Genomic DNA, 15,360 nt, shown 5'->3' on the forward strand with positions numbered 1-15,360 from the left:
ATATTTCATATCTCGTATCTCCTGTTTGTAGGAGGGTTCAAACTCTGGCTACTAGCCAGGGTACACGTGCAGGCCTGAGGTTTTAGAGGGTGCATTGCCCTCATATAGATGCACGGGGTCAATGGTGCCTGGTTGAACTCCACATTGGCACAGCTCTGCTAGATACTTGGATGGGGATAGGGTTCCCTGTTAATAGTTTAAATAAAATTGAGGCCTATCGTGTGCATGTCTCACTGTTTCTGCATCAAAGCAGAATTCTACAGAGTTCGAATTAAAGAGCCACTATCTAAAACTGAGAGCTGTCATAGATCCATATCCCCTGTGGCTCAGGCACAAATGACAATACATAACACACAGTGACCAGTGGATCTAGGCACAGTTTTGTTTGTAAATCAGCCTGAGGGGTGGGGAAAATCAAATGCAGAAAGAAAAAAAGCTATCTTCAAAAACTGTTCTTTCAAGACTGTCTCAAAATAATTATAACAGCATCTAAGCCTTTCACAAATGAAGTCAAAACAAAGCATTGTAAAATATACAAAACCACCACAGATCTTGCCTCATAGAAAAAGGCCTTTTTTTAAAACAAATATTTATGAAAGCACCACTTGTTACAGGATTGAAACTCTCAAATGGAACATAGCATAGGAATATTTGTGACCACTAAACTGTTCTGAATGCATGCAGTGTTTGTACATATTCTGCTGACAACTGACATTCATGCACTGGCCGATACCTGAAATCTTACTGTGACATGGGAGACTAGGCCAATTCACTTGTGTATTGGTATAGATCATACTGATTGTTTAATGTATGAGAGTGTATTTGGTGTTTAAACTTCATATAAACTATTGGGATGTTACATGCACTGCTTTCACTTATCTGTATCCTGTTATGATGTAGTAGCAAACATTTACATTGTGTATACCCCCATCACTAAATAACCCATCAAACGAAAAAGAAGCCTTGTGGATTGCAAAGGAAGAACTTTTCTGTTAAAGTGCTCATTTCAAAGCCAGTGGTCATTGTGTGTGATGATCAGAGGTCAAAGACTCAAAATGCATTCCTCACTCTTCATCAAAGAAAAAGCCCATGTGGGTATTGACACGGTCAGCTTGTTTTCTGTGAGAAGAAGCTATAAATATCCATTCAAGGAAAGATCCTGGATCTCTCGATTGTTACAACTGTTATTGGGAAGTGTACTAAATGCAAAGATCCCCAGAGACAATCTGGGTGCCCTAAAAAGACTTTTGGGAAACTGGCAGTTTATGATGTCACTGCCTCCATTTGGAATTACAAACTGTGACTCATCTGTGGATATTTTATCTGCTTTAACTTCTCAATAACTCTCACGCTTCCTTTCCTTAGCTAATAAACCTTCAGCTACTTTACTATAGAATTGGCTAGAATTTGGTGTCAGATCTAGAGTACCAATTGATCTGTGGTAAATTACTGGTTCCTTGGGACTGGAAGCAACCCAAATTTGATGTGATTTTTCATGTAAATAACCATTTTAGCACAAAAGTCCAGTTTGTCTGGATGGCAAGATAGACTGGAGAGTCTAAGGGGACTGTTTGTGACTCCATGGTAAGACTGGTAATATGAATCCACATTTGTTACTCGCTTGGTGAAATCTAATTATAGAACACACCACCAGCTTGGGCAATCTGCCCTGTTTTCTGACAGTTTGCCCAGTACTCACGGTTGTGAACTGCTCCACACAGCGGGACAATTGTGAGATGCAATATCAATACCATATCAGACTCCATGATATAGCTAATAAAGTTTTAGTCCTGAATTTTAACACACTAATGGCATATTGCTGAGACAGTGCTGGGTCAAAACTTTCAACTGGAAGCAAGGTGTGCTATATTGCTCAGTGATTTTATTATGAGTGTAAATCTAGGTATTATGAAGATTTCAACACAGGATTCTTAAATCAGAGGCTATGCTACTTAACCACATATGAAATGCCCTTATAAACATAACTGTAAAAGGAATTAATCCACTGTATACAACGGCTATGTTTTGTAAGAGATCCTCTAGTATTATACACGTTCAAAATATTGGGGTTTATATTACATGTATATAAAGACTGCTCAGAGGGATCCTGCTGTTTCTTTACTCTTCAAAGTAACTCATTCAGGCTATTAACCTTCAGCTCCTTCACACCTGCTGGGCATATTTCCAGTTAAATGGCATTAGTTTGGCCTTTAGATATTTTCTGTACTTTAAGCTACTCCTGATACATCACTGAAGAGAACAACAACATGCTAGATCACAGGGTTCTGTGACGATATATAGGGCACACAACATGTTTTAATAATCAAACAGGCAATAAAAAATTATTACACGGTTTTCAGAAACATACAGTGTTGGCCCAACTTTTGTCATTGACTTCATTGGGAACAAAGTTAGCCAAACTCTGACCACTTTTGAAAATCCCACCCTAGCTTTTTAACTTAAATAATTATCACTGTTAAAAAGTTGAAGAAATGTACCTGTATGCTTAGCATCCAGGTGCTTTTAAAAATAACATATAGCTCTGTTCTGTTTAGAGATTAGCTCTCTAAAGCACTGGAGTAAACACATCATACATCAGACAGTTAGATCTATTTAAAATATATACTTACTATCCTTCAATTAACCATGTACATTTTGTTTTATATTTATAATTTATTGGTCCATCTGTTAAATATCCAGAGGGTTCCGTTAACCTAAAAGAGAAAAAACAGTAATATAATAAACCTTAGATATTTCTTGAAGCACAGTAGCATAAAAATATCAACACCCAATTACAGATTCTGTTTGAATGAGGTGACAATCAGAATCTTTTATCTCTGAGGTGACATACGTTTGTTTAATAATCTCAGGCTTCATATCCTGTATCTTTTGTTTCAGTGTATTATAAAAGTAGGAACACAGTTAGTGCTATATCATCAGCTTGTTTCCTTTGCCCCAAATATTACTAGAAGCTACTTTAACTTGCACCTTCTTCTAGCTCTGTGGTGTGCAAACATTATACACAACTTACACTGCCCTTCACAGAGTGGGTCTAGTAGAGTATAAAGAAAGATGACACAAATTAAACCTTACACACTGCCTCTGAATTTAGCCCATAGCATCATTGCAGAAGATTGTCATAGTTCCACTGAAATAAACGGAGCTCTGATAATTTATGTCTGCTCTTACTCTGTTTATCACAGAAGAAAGAACAAAAGTTGAAATTCAGAGTGGCAGTGGGCAACTAAATACAATATAAAAACATTTTACCAGTGATGATTAACTAAGAAAATCAGAAGAACACATACATACATATTAATTGCTCTTGCTAGAACTATTATGCTTCCATTCTTATCTTACATGCCACTGAGCCAGAACAAGGTGTGACTTGCAGTTCCCTTACAAAGAAGTAGTAGAGTGGATATAGGTAGATCTGAGGAAGTCTTGAGCTGGTTACAACTGGGGGGAAAACAATTACATTCTCTCACCAGCAGTGTAAATGCACAGGGATCTCTCTTATGTCACCGTGACCATCATCTCTGAATTTGCCCATGTATGTACATGTGCTACAGTAGTCTACAACTTTTACTGAAAATGAATTACATTTAAACTTGAACTGACCTCAGGAACTCAACTCCTAACTGCCCCTCTACCACCCTATCACTGAGGTCTATGATTCCAAATTTCAGGCTATAAACACCTGGAAGTGCAGTTGAGATCAGAGATACAGAATCCTTGTTATGTAAAGGAGAGTGTTGCTTCTAGAGAGGTATCTGTGAGAACTTTTATCTTTGAAATTCACTCCCTCAGTCTGCCAAGTCTGAAATTTGCTAATCTTTAAGGCACACTGCAATGCCCATCTGTCCTCCCCACCTTTTAGGAGAGAATTAACAAGGTGGTTGGTGGTGATTGAGACTTTTTATTCTTTTTTGCCAGGCTATTGGTGATGAGGTGGGGTTGGGTGGAATTGATGTAACTGTAATAATTAATTTTGAAAGATTTTCAAAGGCACCTAGGAGGTGCTAATAGGTTCTTTTATCTTTTCATAAATGTAGAGAGACAGAAAACCACTGAAGCTCTGCAATATGGGCGGCAGAGTGGGGAAAAATAAGCATCTCAATCAGCTGCCTTTGCAGCAAGAATTCTCCCCTGCCCCAGCAGCCAATTATTAAGTCCTGTAACTGACTCCTCTGCAAGGAGTCGCTGTGAGTACTGTGGTAACCAGTTCCCTAGATTACTGGTAGCAAGCTGAGTGTACAATGTGCTTAGAGACAAGTGCTGTGGGCACTCTGAGCTCTAGGTCCTGCAGGTTCTAACCCCTGGTGGTTTCCCATGAACACTCACAAGAGTTTGATGAATAATGAAAAACTCTGTTTTTCTAGAGCTGACAAACATTGTGATTACCCTAGGCATGATTGCTTTAAGTTACAAGCAAAAGATTAACCAAGAGTTCCAAATTCAACACCTAATTCAGGGGTCAGAAGGTGGAGCTCCTCCAAGCCACATCATGCACAAGCCAGCAGAACCCCCAGATAGAGTTTAATCCTTATGTCTTATTCAGACCGGTACACACACACACACACACACACACTGTTTGCAGGCCACATCCAAGCATCTACCGGTCTCATCTACTGCTGTCCCCTTGCCAGTAACAAGCTGTTTCCCAGCCAAGCTCTCAGCCTCTCAAGATATATCTACATTGCAATGTAAGCCCAGGTTAGTGGGACTCAAGTCAGCTGAACAGTGTTAAAGAACCCTGGAATAGAGCACCTACAACACTTCTTTTTAACACTATGTTAAGAACTTTCTAACCGAGGCTCGAAACTGGGGCTCTAGCATCCACACGGCAGCACACAGACTTAAGTCAAATCAACCATATCCCAGACCCTCTGGCACACTCTCACAATGCAGCTGCTCTAGCCCTTTGTCCTGGGTGGACTGTGGCGAAAATTTTACTGCTCACCCTGCATGTTACAGGAGATTTGAACAGTCTGCCAATACAGGTGGACACACAACATGAAGACAACCCCTTTTCAAAAAGTTCTCTTGCTTGCATTTTCATGCATGTGTCAGGAAACATGCAGAGCTTCCATGAGATGCTGGTGTACATTTCGGCAATGTTTGCTGACCCACCAAAGGCAGAGCTTCAGATGGAGCAGCAGGAGGCAGCAGTGGATAAAAAGTACTCTGGCATAGCAGACTCTCACTGTCTGATACTGCTCAGTGTACTCAACATAGCTGCTGATGCCCCCTACATAGATCAGCATTTCTGGCACAGGACCACAAACACAGACTAATGGGACCACATTATCATGCAGACCTGGGATGACCAGCAGTGGGTCCAGAACTTTTTCATGAAGAAAGCTACATTGCTGGAGCTCTGCAAGCAGCTTGTCCCCTCCAGAATAAAGACACACACATGAAGGCTGGTGCAGAAGAGGATTGCTGGTGCAGAAGAGGATTGCCTTCGCCATCTGGAAGCTGGCTACCCCAGACTGCTACAGGTCCATTTCCAACCAGTTTAGTGTTGAAAAGTTAACTGTGGGTAAAGTGGTGGCAGAGGTATCTGACGTAATCAGGAGTGTGGTTTATCCCAAGGTGACAGGCATAAAAGATATTCCAGAGGTAATTGCTGGCTTTGTGAAAATGCAGTTTCCAAACTGCGCTGGGGCCACTCATATGCCCAAAGTTTACCCTCCTCACGGAACACATGAACACAAGAACTGCAAAGGGTACTACTCCATTTTTATGCAGGCCCTCATGGCCTCAAGGTTGTTTTATGAATGCCAATGTGGGAAAATTCATGATGCCAGGGTTTTTTGCTGATTGGGAGTCTACATTCATGGATAGGCTGGGACACTATTCCCACCAAATGACATCATCATAAACAGAGTTATTGACCCATCGTTATTCTAGGGATCCCACATAACCCCTTTTGCGTTGGCCTATCAAACTGTACCTAGATTTGGAGAGGCCCTGGCAAAATACTATTTAATTACACTCTTCACAGGTGTAGAATGGTTGTTGAATGTGCTTTGGCAGATTGAAATCCTATTGGAGAGGTCTACAGGCCCGTTTGTATACTAGTGTCATTAATGCTGTCTGCATCACTGTGGCTTCTTGGGCTCTTCACAATCTTTGTGAAGCCAGAGATAAGCCATGTCCCCCAATGGACTTATGACAGAGAGGGGCTGTTGAATCGGTATACTTAGCCAGAAAGTATACCGACCACAGCTGGAGCTGGATGCACCCAGCCAAACAGAAGTGAGGGATGTTTTGGGTTCCAACATTATGGACTTGCATGGCTCAACTGAAGAGGGTAGGACCACTATAAATGTACTAGTGCAGGAGAAGGAGGAGGCTAATTGATTTGGGGCTGGTACAGTGCTTGGAGAAGGGTAGAACTTGATTTCCATGCAATGTACTTATGAAAGACATTCTTAATTATGAATTGGGGGGATGATTCACAGTATGGATTCATACAAGGAAGTGACTGAAGTGTGAACTGCTCTACCTACCTGCATCGAGGAGCAGGTTATTAATTCCAAATTGTTCCTGATCATGTGTTTAGCTTTGTTATTTCAAATCAGGATTGTATGATGAGTTGCAATGGCAGCAAACACCTTTCTTGATGATATAAAAGGCTTTATTTATAATCGTGTTAAAATAGTACAAAAGTTACCCATTGCGAGGCAGACCAGCCGCCATGACAACACCCATACACCAGTTACAAAAACATTTCCAAAATTAAAAAAAGGTGCATGAAACAGTGCAAACATTTGCCTGGCCCCTGTTCTCCTTTACCTTCTTTTCTCGTTTGCCCTGTATTTGCCACCGGGGATGGAGGTATCCACAGTAGAGGGAGTCATAGAGGGGGTCAAAACGGAGGCCTATATGCGGTTTAGAAATAGCCTTAAGACAGAAAACTGGCACTAACATACAAAATGGAAACTTCTATTGCTTGATTTCAGCTAAATTAAAAAGTATGGCCAATTTTCTGCAAATTTTTCATTATTTTGTGGTTCAGAGCTGCGATGTGATCCTGCAGGCACACTGAACTAACAGTGAGCTTGGCCTGAGAAAGTGACTGGCAAATCCACAACAGTCTAGGTGTTCTCAAATAAAACCATAATGAAGTGTAACCTGGCATCCGTAGCAGTAGGATCAGGCTGTTTAACACAAGAAGAGGTTGAACTCAGACTACTGGTATTGAGTCTGTATACACTCTTTGGATGGAGTGCAAAGATTAACAGATTTCAGCTGAGTAGGAACTAAACTGGTGTCTTTTCATAGACAAATATTAATACAGTGGTATAATAGTCCTATAACTCTAAACTTTTGCCCCCAGATAAACAAACTGTATACCAGAAAGTGTAAGTACAGGAGAAAACACTTGCACAATTGCTTTTGGCTATTTTACCCATAAGATACACATTTATTCGGTGGAACTGAAGTGGACATTTAACTTACCATCTTATCTCTCTAATAGAGCATAAAGGCATAAATGCTGCATTATTGATCTTGAAATTGGGTCAGCACACACAAGCAGAGCACCACTGAAGTTAATTGCTCTCTGCTCAGATGGAACCTTGTGCCAATGCAAATCCAATTACAGGATGGGGCTTATGTTTGGATGTGTGCTCTTTCACCATCTTTAAAACATTAACCCTCTGGAAATAAAAGGGAGCATGATATCAAATTCCACTCCAAATAATAAAACGCTAGTATTACTGTTATATAATTCATTCATAGATACTAGGTTTACTTATACAACAGACTGCAACAAATTTATTTTTACTCTAAATATTGTGAAATAAAAGTGGTACTCATTTACACTCAGTGCCAGTGTATTCCTGGTAGCTTTCGAAATTTAAGGAAGGTAACATATAAGGGCTGTTTCCCTTACATCCAGCCCTCTGGCACTGATAAACTGCAAACGATTTCCCGTTCCACACAAAAGTTGATGATTTTTTGATAAACAATTTCTTGGAAAAAGGGAGATAACCACTGATGAAGCCATTCCACTTCACTGTAAAAAAATAGTCTGATATTGCTTTGTAATAATGTCAGTGGAAATGATAAGATGAAGGATTTTTTTGTTTCAGGTACAACAACACTACTCTGTTTTATCATGCCTGAATGTGTGTTTCCGGTGTTACACTGAACTCCCTTGCATCCTTTTCCTTCCAAAATATCATCAAATCCCATGGATGCTACTGCTGTTTAGAGCAAGCTTTCTAGAAGGTACAGTATTTCACAGCAAATGTTAAACTACTGTCATTTTAGATTGCAAGACAGCATTCACAGACACAGCCTAATCATTCAATTAAATAGGAATACATTAAAACTTATAAAGCATTAAGAAACTGTCCAAGAGAAAAGCTATGTACGCCAATAAAACTTGATTAGCCAACTTCTGGAGAAAAGGCAGTGTTGTATCACTAATTAAAACCATTCAGAAATAATCACTGATAGATCAATCAACCAGAGAGCTAATCTATAATTACCTACACAGGAAGAAGATATCTAATACTAAAGGGCTCCTTAATCTAGCAGACAGCCGAAAAAGATGAAGTGGCTGGAAGCTGAAGTCAGCAAAGTTCAAACTGAAAATAAAATGCAAGCTTGTAACAGTGTGAGTAATCAACCAATGAAACGGATTACCAAGTGTTGTGGATAAATTCTCCATCACCTGGCATCTTTGAATCAAGACTGGATGTCTCTCCAAAAAGTATGCTGTAGTTCAAATCACAAACTGTTGGGCTAGGTGCAAGAATAAACAGGTGAAATCTATTGCCTGTATTACAAAGGAGATCAGCTAGATAATAAGTGTCTTCCAGTTTTAATATCTATAAATATATGAAAATGGTCATATCATCCTACCTCCTGGGTTCTTCTATAGGACAGAATGATATGGTCACGTTTTTCAGAATACTCGGTTAATTTGAAGTTGTGCTGTCCTCAAGACATGCCACTGATGGTGTGACCTCACAGGACAAGGGCATATCTGAAAGGCCCAATAGAAGCCATACAGAAGCCTGGACAGGAATATCGGAATTTCACTGCAAACACTTACCATCTACCATTGTATGCTACCTTCCATCTTAAGTATGAAATGATATGTCCCCATACAATGTAGTTCTGCAATAAGTATGACATTTGATATTTTATCAAATGGTCACAAGGTTTCTAGTTCATAAAGGTGCATACAATTATTTGGAGAGACAGATGTTCTTTCAGTTTCCTCTCATAAATTTCTTGTTTTTATGGGTTTGACTGAAAAATTGTCTTTCTAAATGAGTTCATGTATGTTTTGGTCTCTTAATACGCTATCTTTCTACTATACACTATTTAAGTTAAATAGCCTTTTACAATGACACAAATTTTAGTAAGAATAATTGCTACTGCTCTGAGCTGAATTCATCCATAACTTTGTATGGACTGGTCTAAATTCAACAACATACTAAAATGACATATTGCTGTGTACGATGTCTTTTTCTCTTCTATAGCTTCCTGAGGTATTATCCTTTTGCAGTCTATATTGACTGAGAAAGCCAGTCTTTTACTTAATTAATTAGGGGACAGACCCAGCCTGACAATTTGTCTTTACTTATAGGGACTTAAAGCTCTAGCCACATAGGGGTCTACAGAAGTCATTCACCAATCTGTCACTCCACTCCAAAAAGTGTCACTCTTTATACTGTAAATGAAAACCAAGAGATACCCAAATCCAATGCCGTCTGTCCCTGATGAGGAAGACAATGCCCTTTTCACTATTTCTTTAAGCAGACATGCATTTTTTTTAGCCTGTAAAACAAAATACTATCATCCTTCCTGCTGTGACTGACTGTGGGCCAGTCGCCAAAGATTGACTGCATGATATTTTCATGTACTATCAAGCCATCTCAACTCTTAGGGGAAAAAATAAAAAGCACTATGCTTACTTTGTAAGATGATGGTTGGGGCTCTGAAAAGATCATTCCATATTTCCGCAGTTCAGACATTTATTGCCATTCATGCAGGGTGGAAAAGCCTGGATTTACAAACTTTCCCATTTGTACTTCAGCTAGTTACTAAAGAAAGGTACATTATCACTGGTTGATAGAACATTAAAACACAGTGAGTTACAATTAAATACAGCCTTTACACTAGATTTCGTACATCTTTTTGCTACCTAGGAGGGTATGACAACACTAAAATATACATTTATTTAAACAATTCTATATCTAAATATTTTCAGATTCTTATTAATTGTACATTTTCAGTATGTTAGAAAATGGTGAATAATATATAGCTTATTTACTAGATAATTAATTTTTGCTCATGATTTGTGTCAAGCTGCATTAGGATGGTAACTGGAATTTAATTAAAACACACAAAACAGCATAAAACAGTTATTTTTATTAAACAAAACAAATCCTTAATATACTACGTGACCGATTATGCCACATTTATGAAGCTTAGTCTCAAAAGTTAGATTTTTTCCCCCGATTCTTCCTTTACATAGAAAAGAAGTCTAACTCAAAGTTTTCTGATAGAGGCTTGTGCATTCAGCATATTTTTTATTCAAATGTTTTAAGAGATTATAAGTAGTTTAGGCCTTAACCCGTTTTGTATTAAATTGATTTCATTTGAAACAGGATTATTTAAAAAAAAAAAAAAAAAGAGAGAGAGAGAGAGAATACTATAGTTTAAATAATAAACACCCAGTTTGAATTTTAAAAATATATATATTTTTTCCAGAAAAAATGAGGTTACTTACCTGTAACTGGAAGTTCTTTGAGATGCATGGTCCCTATCTGTATTCCACACATGGGTATGCATGTGCACCAGGCATCTGAGCCCAGAAGTGTTTCCTAGCTGTGTCCATTGGCTTGCACGCACATAGTGCATCTCCACATGCTCCCAACTGAGAGAATGTAAGTGTTGGTTGACTATACTCTCTTCCCTCTCTTACCATTGCATAATGTAGTCCAAAGCAGAGGGGAAGAAGGGCAGGTAGTGGAATACAGATAGGGACCACATATCTCAAAGAACCTCCCATTACAGTTAAGTAACCTCCTCTTCTTTGAGTGTTGTTCCCTGTGTGTATTTCAAATGTGGGTGACTCGTGAGCAATGATGAGTATCGAGATGGGTGCAAGGATGCTAATGAAATACCCATCTGCGGTACAGCATGGTCAATGGTTGCATTCATTGTTGCTGTGTGTGTTATGGCGTAGTGTGCCGTAAACATGTGGCTAGAGTGCCATGTTGCAGCCCATCAGATGTCCTGCCATGGCACATCCACTAGTGAAGCCAAGGAGGTGACGTGCTCATGTAGAATGTGCCATCACTCGCCCGGGAGTGGATAGGTCCGAGCGTCTGTAGCATTCCAGTATGCACCCTGAGACCCATTTAGAGATCCTTTAGGATGAGATGGCCTCTGCCTTTGACCTTTCTGTGATAGTGACGAAAAGCTTCAGCAACTTTGATGCGCCCTGTGCAGGTGGAATGCCAGGGTTCGACGAATGTCGAGGGAGTGCAAGGCCCTGTTGGTGGGGGAGGCCTGTGGCTCTAGATGGAACACAGACAAGTGGATGGATTGATTGAGGTGTAATTCAGAAACCACCTTAGAAAAGAATTTGGGATGCTGTCTTAAGGAGACCTTGTCCTTGTTAAATACCATAGGGGGGGTTGCCATCATGACAGTGAGGTCTCTAACTTGTCTGGCCAGGGTGACATCAACCAAGAACCCCACTTTCACAGAGAGGTGGGTCAGAAAGCATGTTGCCATGGGTTCAAAGGGTGATCTCATGAGGGTGGAGAGAACAAGGTTAAGATCCAATGGGGGTGTGGGCTTCACAACTGGTGTAAAGATGTTGAGCAAGCCCTTTGTGAAGTGCACAGTAACTGGGTATGTAAAGATGGATAAGCCCTCCAATGGTGGGAGAAAAGCGCTAAGTGCCACCAGGCGTAATCAGACAAAGTTGAGAGCCAGGCCCGATGTTCTGAGGGTGAGGTGGTAGTCCAGAACAAATGGAATGGTCACCATGTGAGAAATGGGCCCACTCTAGGAAGCGTCTCCACTTAGCGTGATAGCAGGTTCTGGTGGACATTCTCCTGCTTTGGGTGAGGATTTGCTAAACCAGGGTGGAGCATGCATAGTCTATACTCAATATCCATCCAAATACCACGTTGTGAGGTGAAGAGGGCCTGGGCTGGGATGTCGGAGTCTGCCCCGATCTGTGTAAGGAGATCCAGGAGCGTACAGAGTCAGACGTATGGCGAGGCAAAGAGCCTCAGGAGATTGGTGAACCAGAATTGCCAGGGCCAGTAGGCCACTATCGAACAGAATCTTGCGACAAACATACAGCAGAAGAGGAATGAGAGGAAAGATGTAGCAGAGGTCGCCCTTCTAGGACAGGAGGAAACCGTTGCCTTGAGCATGCTTACATAGAGCCCCCCTGGAGCAACTGAGGGGGAGTTTCCAATTCACTTGAGAGACCAAGATGCCAAAGAGGAGTGTCCCAGCATGTGAAGAGCTCTGATGGGGCACAACTCACCACTTTGGTGTCTCCTGCCGGCTGTCCTAGAAATTAGCTCTGGTTCACTGGTGTGCCTTCATTTAGTGGCGTCTTGCTGCCATCAGGACCCGTGTCGCTCTCGGGTCAGTGGTGTCTTCTGCTGGGCAAAGCCCTCTGGCTGTGCCCCACTCAGTTCTCTCCCCCAACTACCGGACGGCTGGCTGTCCTCTGTCCAGCCACTTGCCTCAGTGGCAGGCTGCAGTCTAGGGTCTAGCCACTCCCCTCAGTGGCAAATAGAGCCAAGGGGGTGGGGGGAGACCCAGGACCACCCGCTACTCTGGGTCCCAGCCCAGGGACCCTCTAGTCAGCAGCCCAGCCCTGAGTCACCTCCAACCCTCGCCGTCTGTTTCCCTGGGCCACTTCTCCTCAGCCCTAGCACCTTCTCTGCCCTTGTATCAGGGTCTCAGTCTGGCAGCGGTCAACCAGGAGCTCACTCATGCTCCATTGACCCCGCCCAGCATTGCTCAGACCATGGTGCTGTCTCTTCTCCCTCTTTCAGGGCAGCCAGTCCTGCCTCCTCAAACTCCAAGGAGTGACTGCCTCTGCCTCTGTTCAGCAGTGCTTCTTATATGGCCCAGCCTGGTCCTGACTGGCTGTCTCTCTAAACCTTCCTAACTGGCTGTCTCCTGTGCAGCCTCCCCGGGATTGCTTTAACCCCCCTTCTGCCAGTGTGGGGCAGATGCCCCACAATAAGACCGCTGATGGTTGTATCAGAGTTCCCATTTGTGGTCTAGATTCAGGGCTCTGCTGAGCCTGTCAGCCAGGGAATTCTGGACACCCAGCAGGTACGCAGCCTGAAGTGTCACCTGGTTCCTGATGCACCAGTTCCAGAGCTGAAAAGACTCAGCACTGAGGGAAGGAGACGTGGCTCTCCCCTGCTTGTTGATGTATACCACAACAGTAATGTTGCTGGAGAGAAGCTGAACATGACAGGACCATATGAGCAGAAGGAAGACCTTGCAGATAAGACTGACTGTCCTGAGTTCTAATATGTTGATATGTAGTCTCGCTTCCCGCAACATCCACACTGCCTACGCTATGTGGCGGTCTAAGTGGGCACCTCACCCCACGAGGGAGGCATTTGCTGTAATGGTGGCTTGTGATGGGGGAAGGTTGAAGAGGGTGCCTATCGTGATCTTGGATAGGTCGTACCACCAGATGAGGGAGGCCAACACAGGCACCGGGACAGTGATCCCAAAAGTCGATACAGTCCCTGCTGGGTTTGTAGGTGAAGAGAAGCCAAGCCTGTAGGCAGCACAGATGGAGCCACGCATCATGTGAATGCAGACCACCAAATGCTCCAGGAGGAAGAGGCATTGGTGGACTGTAGTGCAGGGCCGGCAGTGAAGGCAAGTGATGAGGGCATTCATTGTTGAGAAACAGTCTGCCGGCAGGAAAGCTCATGCTGCAATCGAGTCCAGCCTTGACCCTATGAAGTTTATTGTCTGTGTGTGGTCAAAACAGATTTGTCTCCATTGAAGCAGATACCCAGGGATGCAAGAAGGCTGTGAAGACAGTGGATCACAGACAGAGCGCTTTCTGCCAAGATCCCACCACAAGGAGCCAATTGTCCAGGCAGGGGCCTAAGTGCTGGATCTGTGCAAAGACCTTTGTGAACACCCTTTGCACTGTTGCAATGCCAAACAGGAGGACCCAAAACTGGTAGTTTTGCTGTCCCACCCTGAAACAGAGAAGCTTTCTGTGTGACAGGTGGCTGTCCACGTGGAAGCAAGCATCTTTCATGTCGAGAGCCATGAACCACACACTCTGGTGGAGGGAGGGGATGATCAATACCAGTGTAAACATCTGGAACTTGGACTTCCTGATAAATGTATTTAACAACCAAAGATTGAGAATGGGGATGACGAAGGATAGTGAGTAAAAGCCTCTTCCCCAGTATCGAGGAGGAATACACTATCACACCCTTGAGGAGCAAAGCATCTGCTTCTTGTTGGAGAAGTAATTGGTGGGAGGGATCCCTTGGGGGGTGGGTGGAGGATTGGATGGGAAGGCGATAAGGTGGGAAGGAGGAGGAACTCTGTGGACATCCATAGTGGATGATCTCTAATACCCAACTGGTCTGTAGTAGCCTCATCCAAATTGTGGGTGATCAGGACAAGATGGCCCCAAAAGGTTACGTGGGGCACGGTACATGCACCGAAGGAGGTTCGCGGTTCTCGACTTGAGCATCAAAATTCACCCTGGGCCTGTGACTGAAGGCAGTCGCAGAGGTGGTAATGGCGCAAGCACAGAATCAAAGTCTCTGAGACCGTTGTCATTTTCACAGGGGTTCTTGTGGGCATTGGTAGTACGCCAGATACGACATATGCAGCCGTGGGCAAAAGGGTTACCTCTGGTGCCTGCGTCTGGCGCCTGGAGCATAGATGCCGAGGGAATGAAGCATGGACCTCGAATCCTTGAGATAATGGAGGGACTTGTCTGTCTCACTGAAGAGGTTAGTCTTGTTAAAGGGAGGTCTTCAATCATGTATTGGACCTCCCTGGGGTAACCAGAGGATTGAAGCCATGTGTCCCTTTGCATGATTCTACTGGTGGCTAGCGACTGAGAAGCTGCATCCACTGTAGCCTGGAGGGCCCCGTCCTTGACCTCTGCTAGCCTGTCCTAGCTGTTAAAATCAAATTTGGCCAGCAGAGCCAGATAGTTCATGATAACCGAAACTCAGGTCCTGCAAATGAAAAGGCCTTCCTGCCCAGCAGGTCCAGTCTCTTGGCCACCTTATCAAGCAGGGCAGACTTTTGCAGCTGCTGTCGTGCCTGTTCAGCAGCTGCTTGAAC

The 15,360-nt window shown here is 42.8% G+C and overlaps 1 protein-coding gene across 11 annotated transcripts in view; it reads right to left on the bottom strand.

The window, feature by feature from the left end:
- The window catches only part of ATRNL1 (attractin like 1), a 1,086,620-nt gene that overhangs the window by 989,138 nt on the left and 82,122 nt on the right, over positions 1 to 15,360 (bottom strand). For all 11 annotated transcript variants that reach the window (XM_073354269.2, XM_073354267.2, XM_073354264.2 and 8 more), the window contains exon 3: positions 2,631 to 2,714. In XM_073354269.2, coding sequence (XP_073210370.2) covers positions 2,631 to 2,714 — 84 coding nt within the window. The remainder of the gene's footprint in view (positions 1 to 2,630; positions 2,715 to 15,360) is intronic.

This window comes from Lepidochelys kempii, chromosome 7, assembly GCF_965140285.1.
Source record: "Lepidochelys kempii isolate rLepKem1 chromosome 7, rLepKem1.hap1, whole genome shotgun sequence".
NCBI classification, from domain to species: Eukaryota; Metazoa; Chordata; order Testudines; family Cheloniidae; genus Lepidochelys; species Lepidochelys kempii.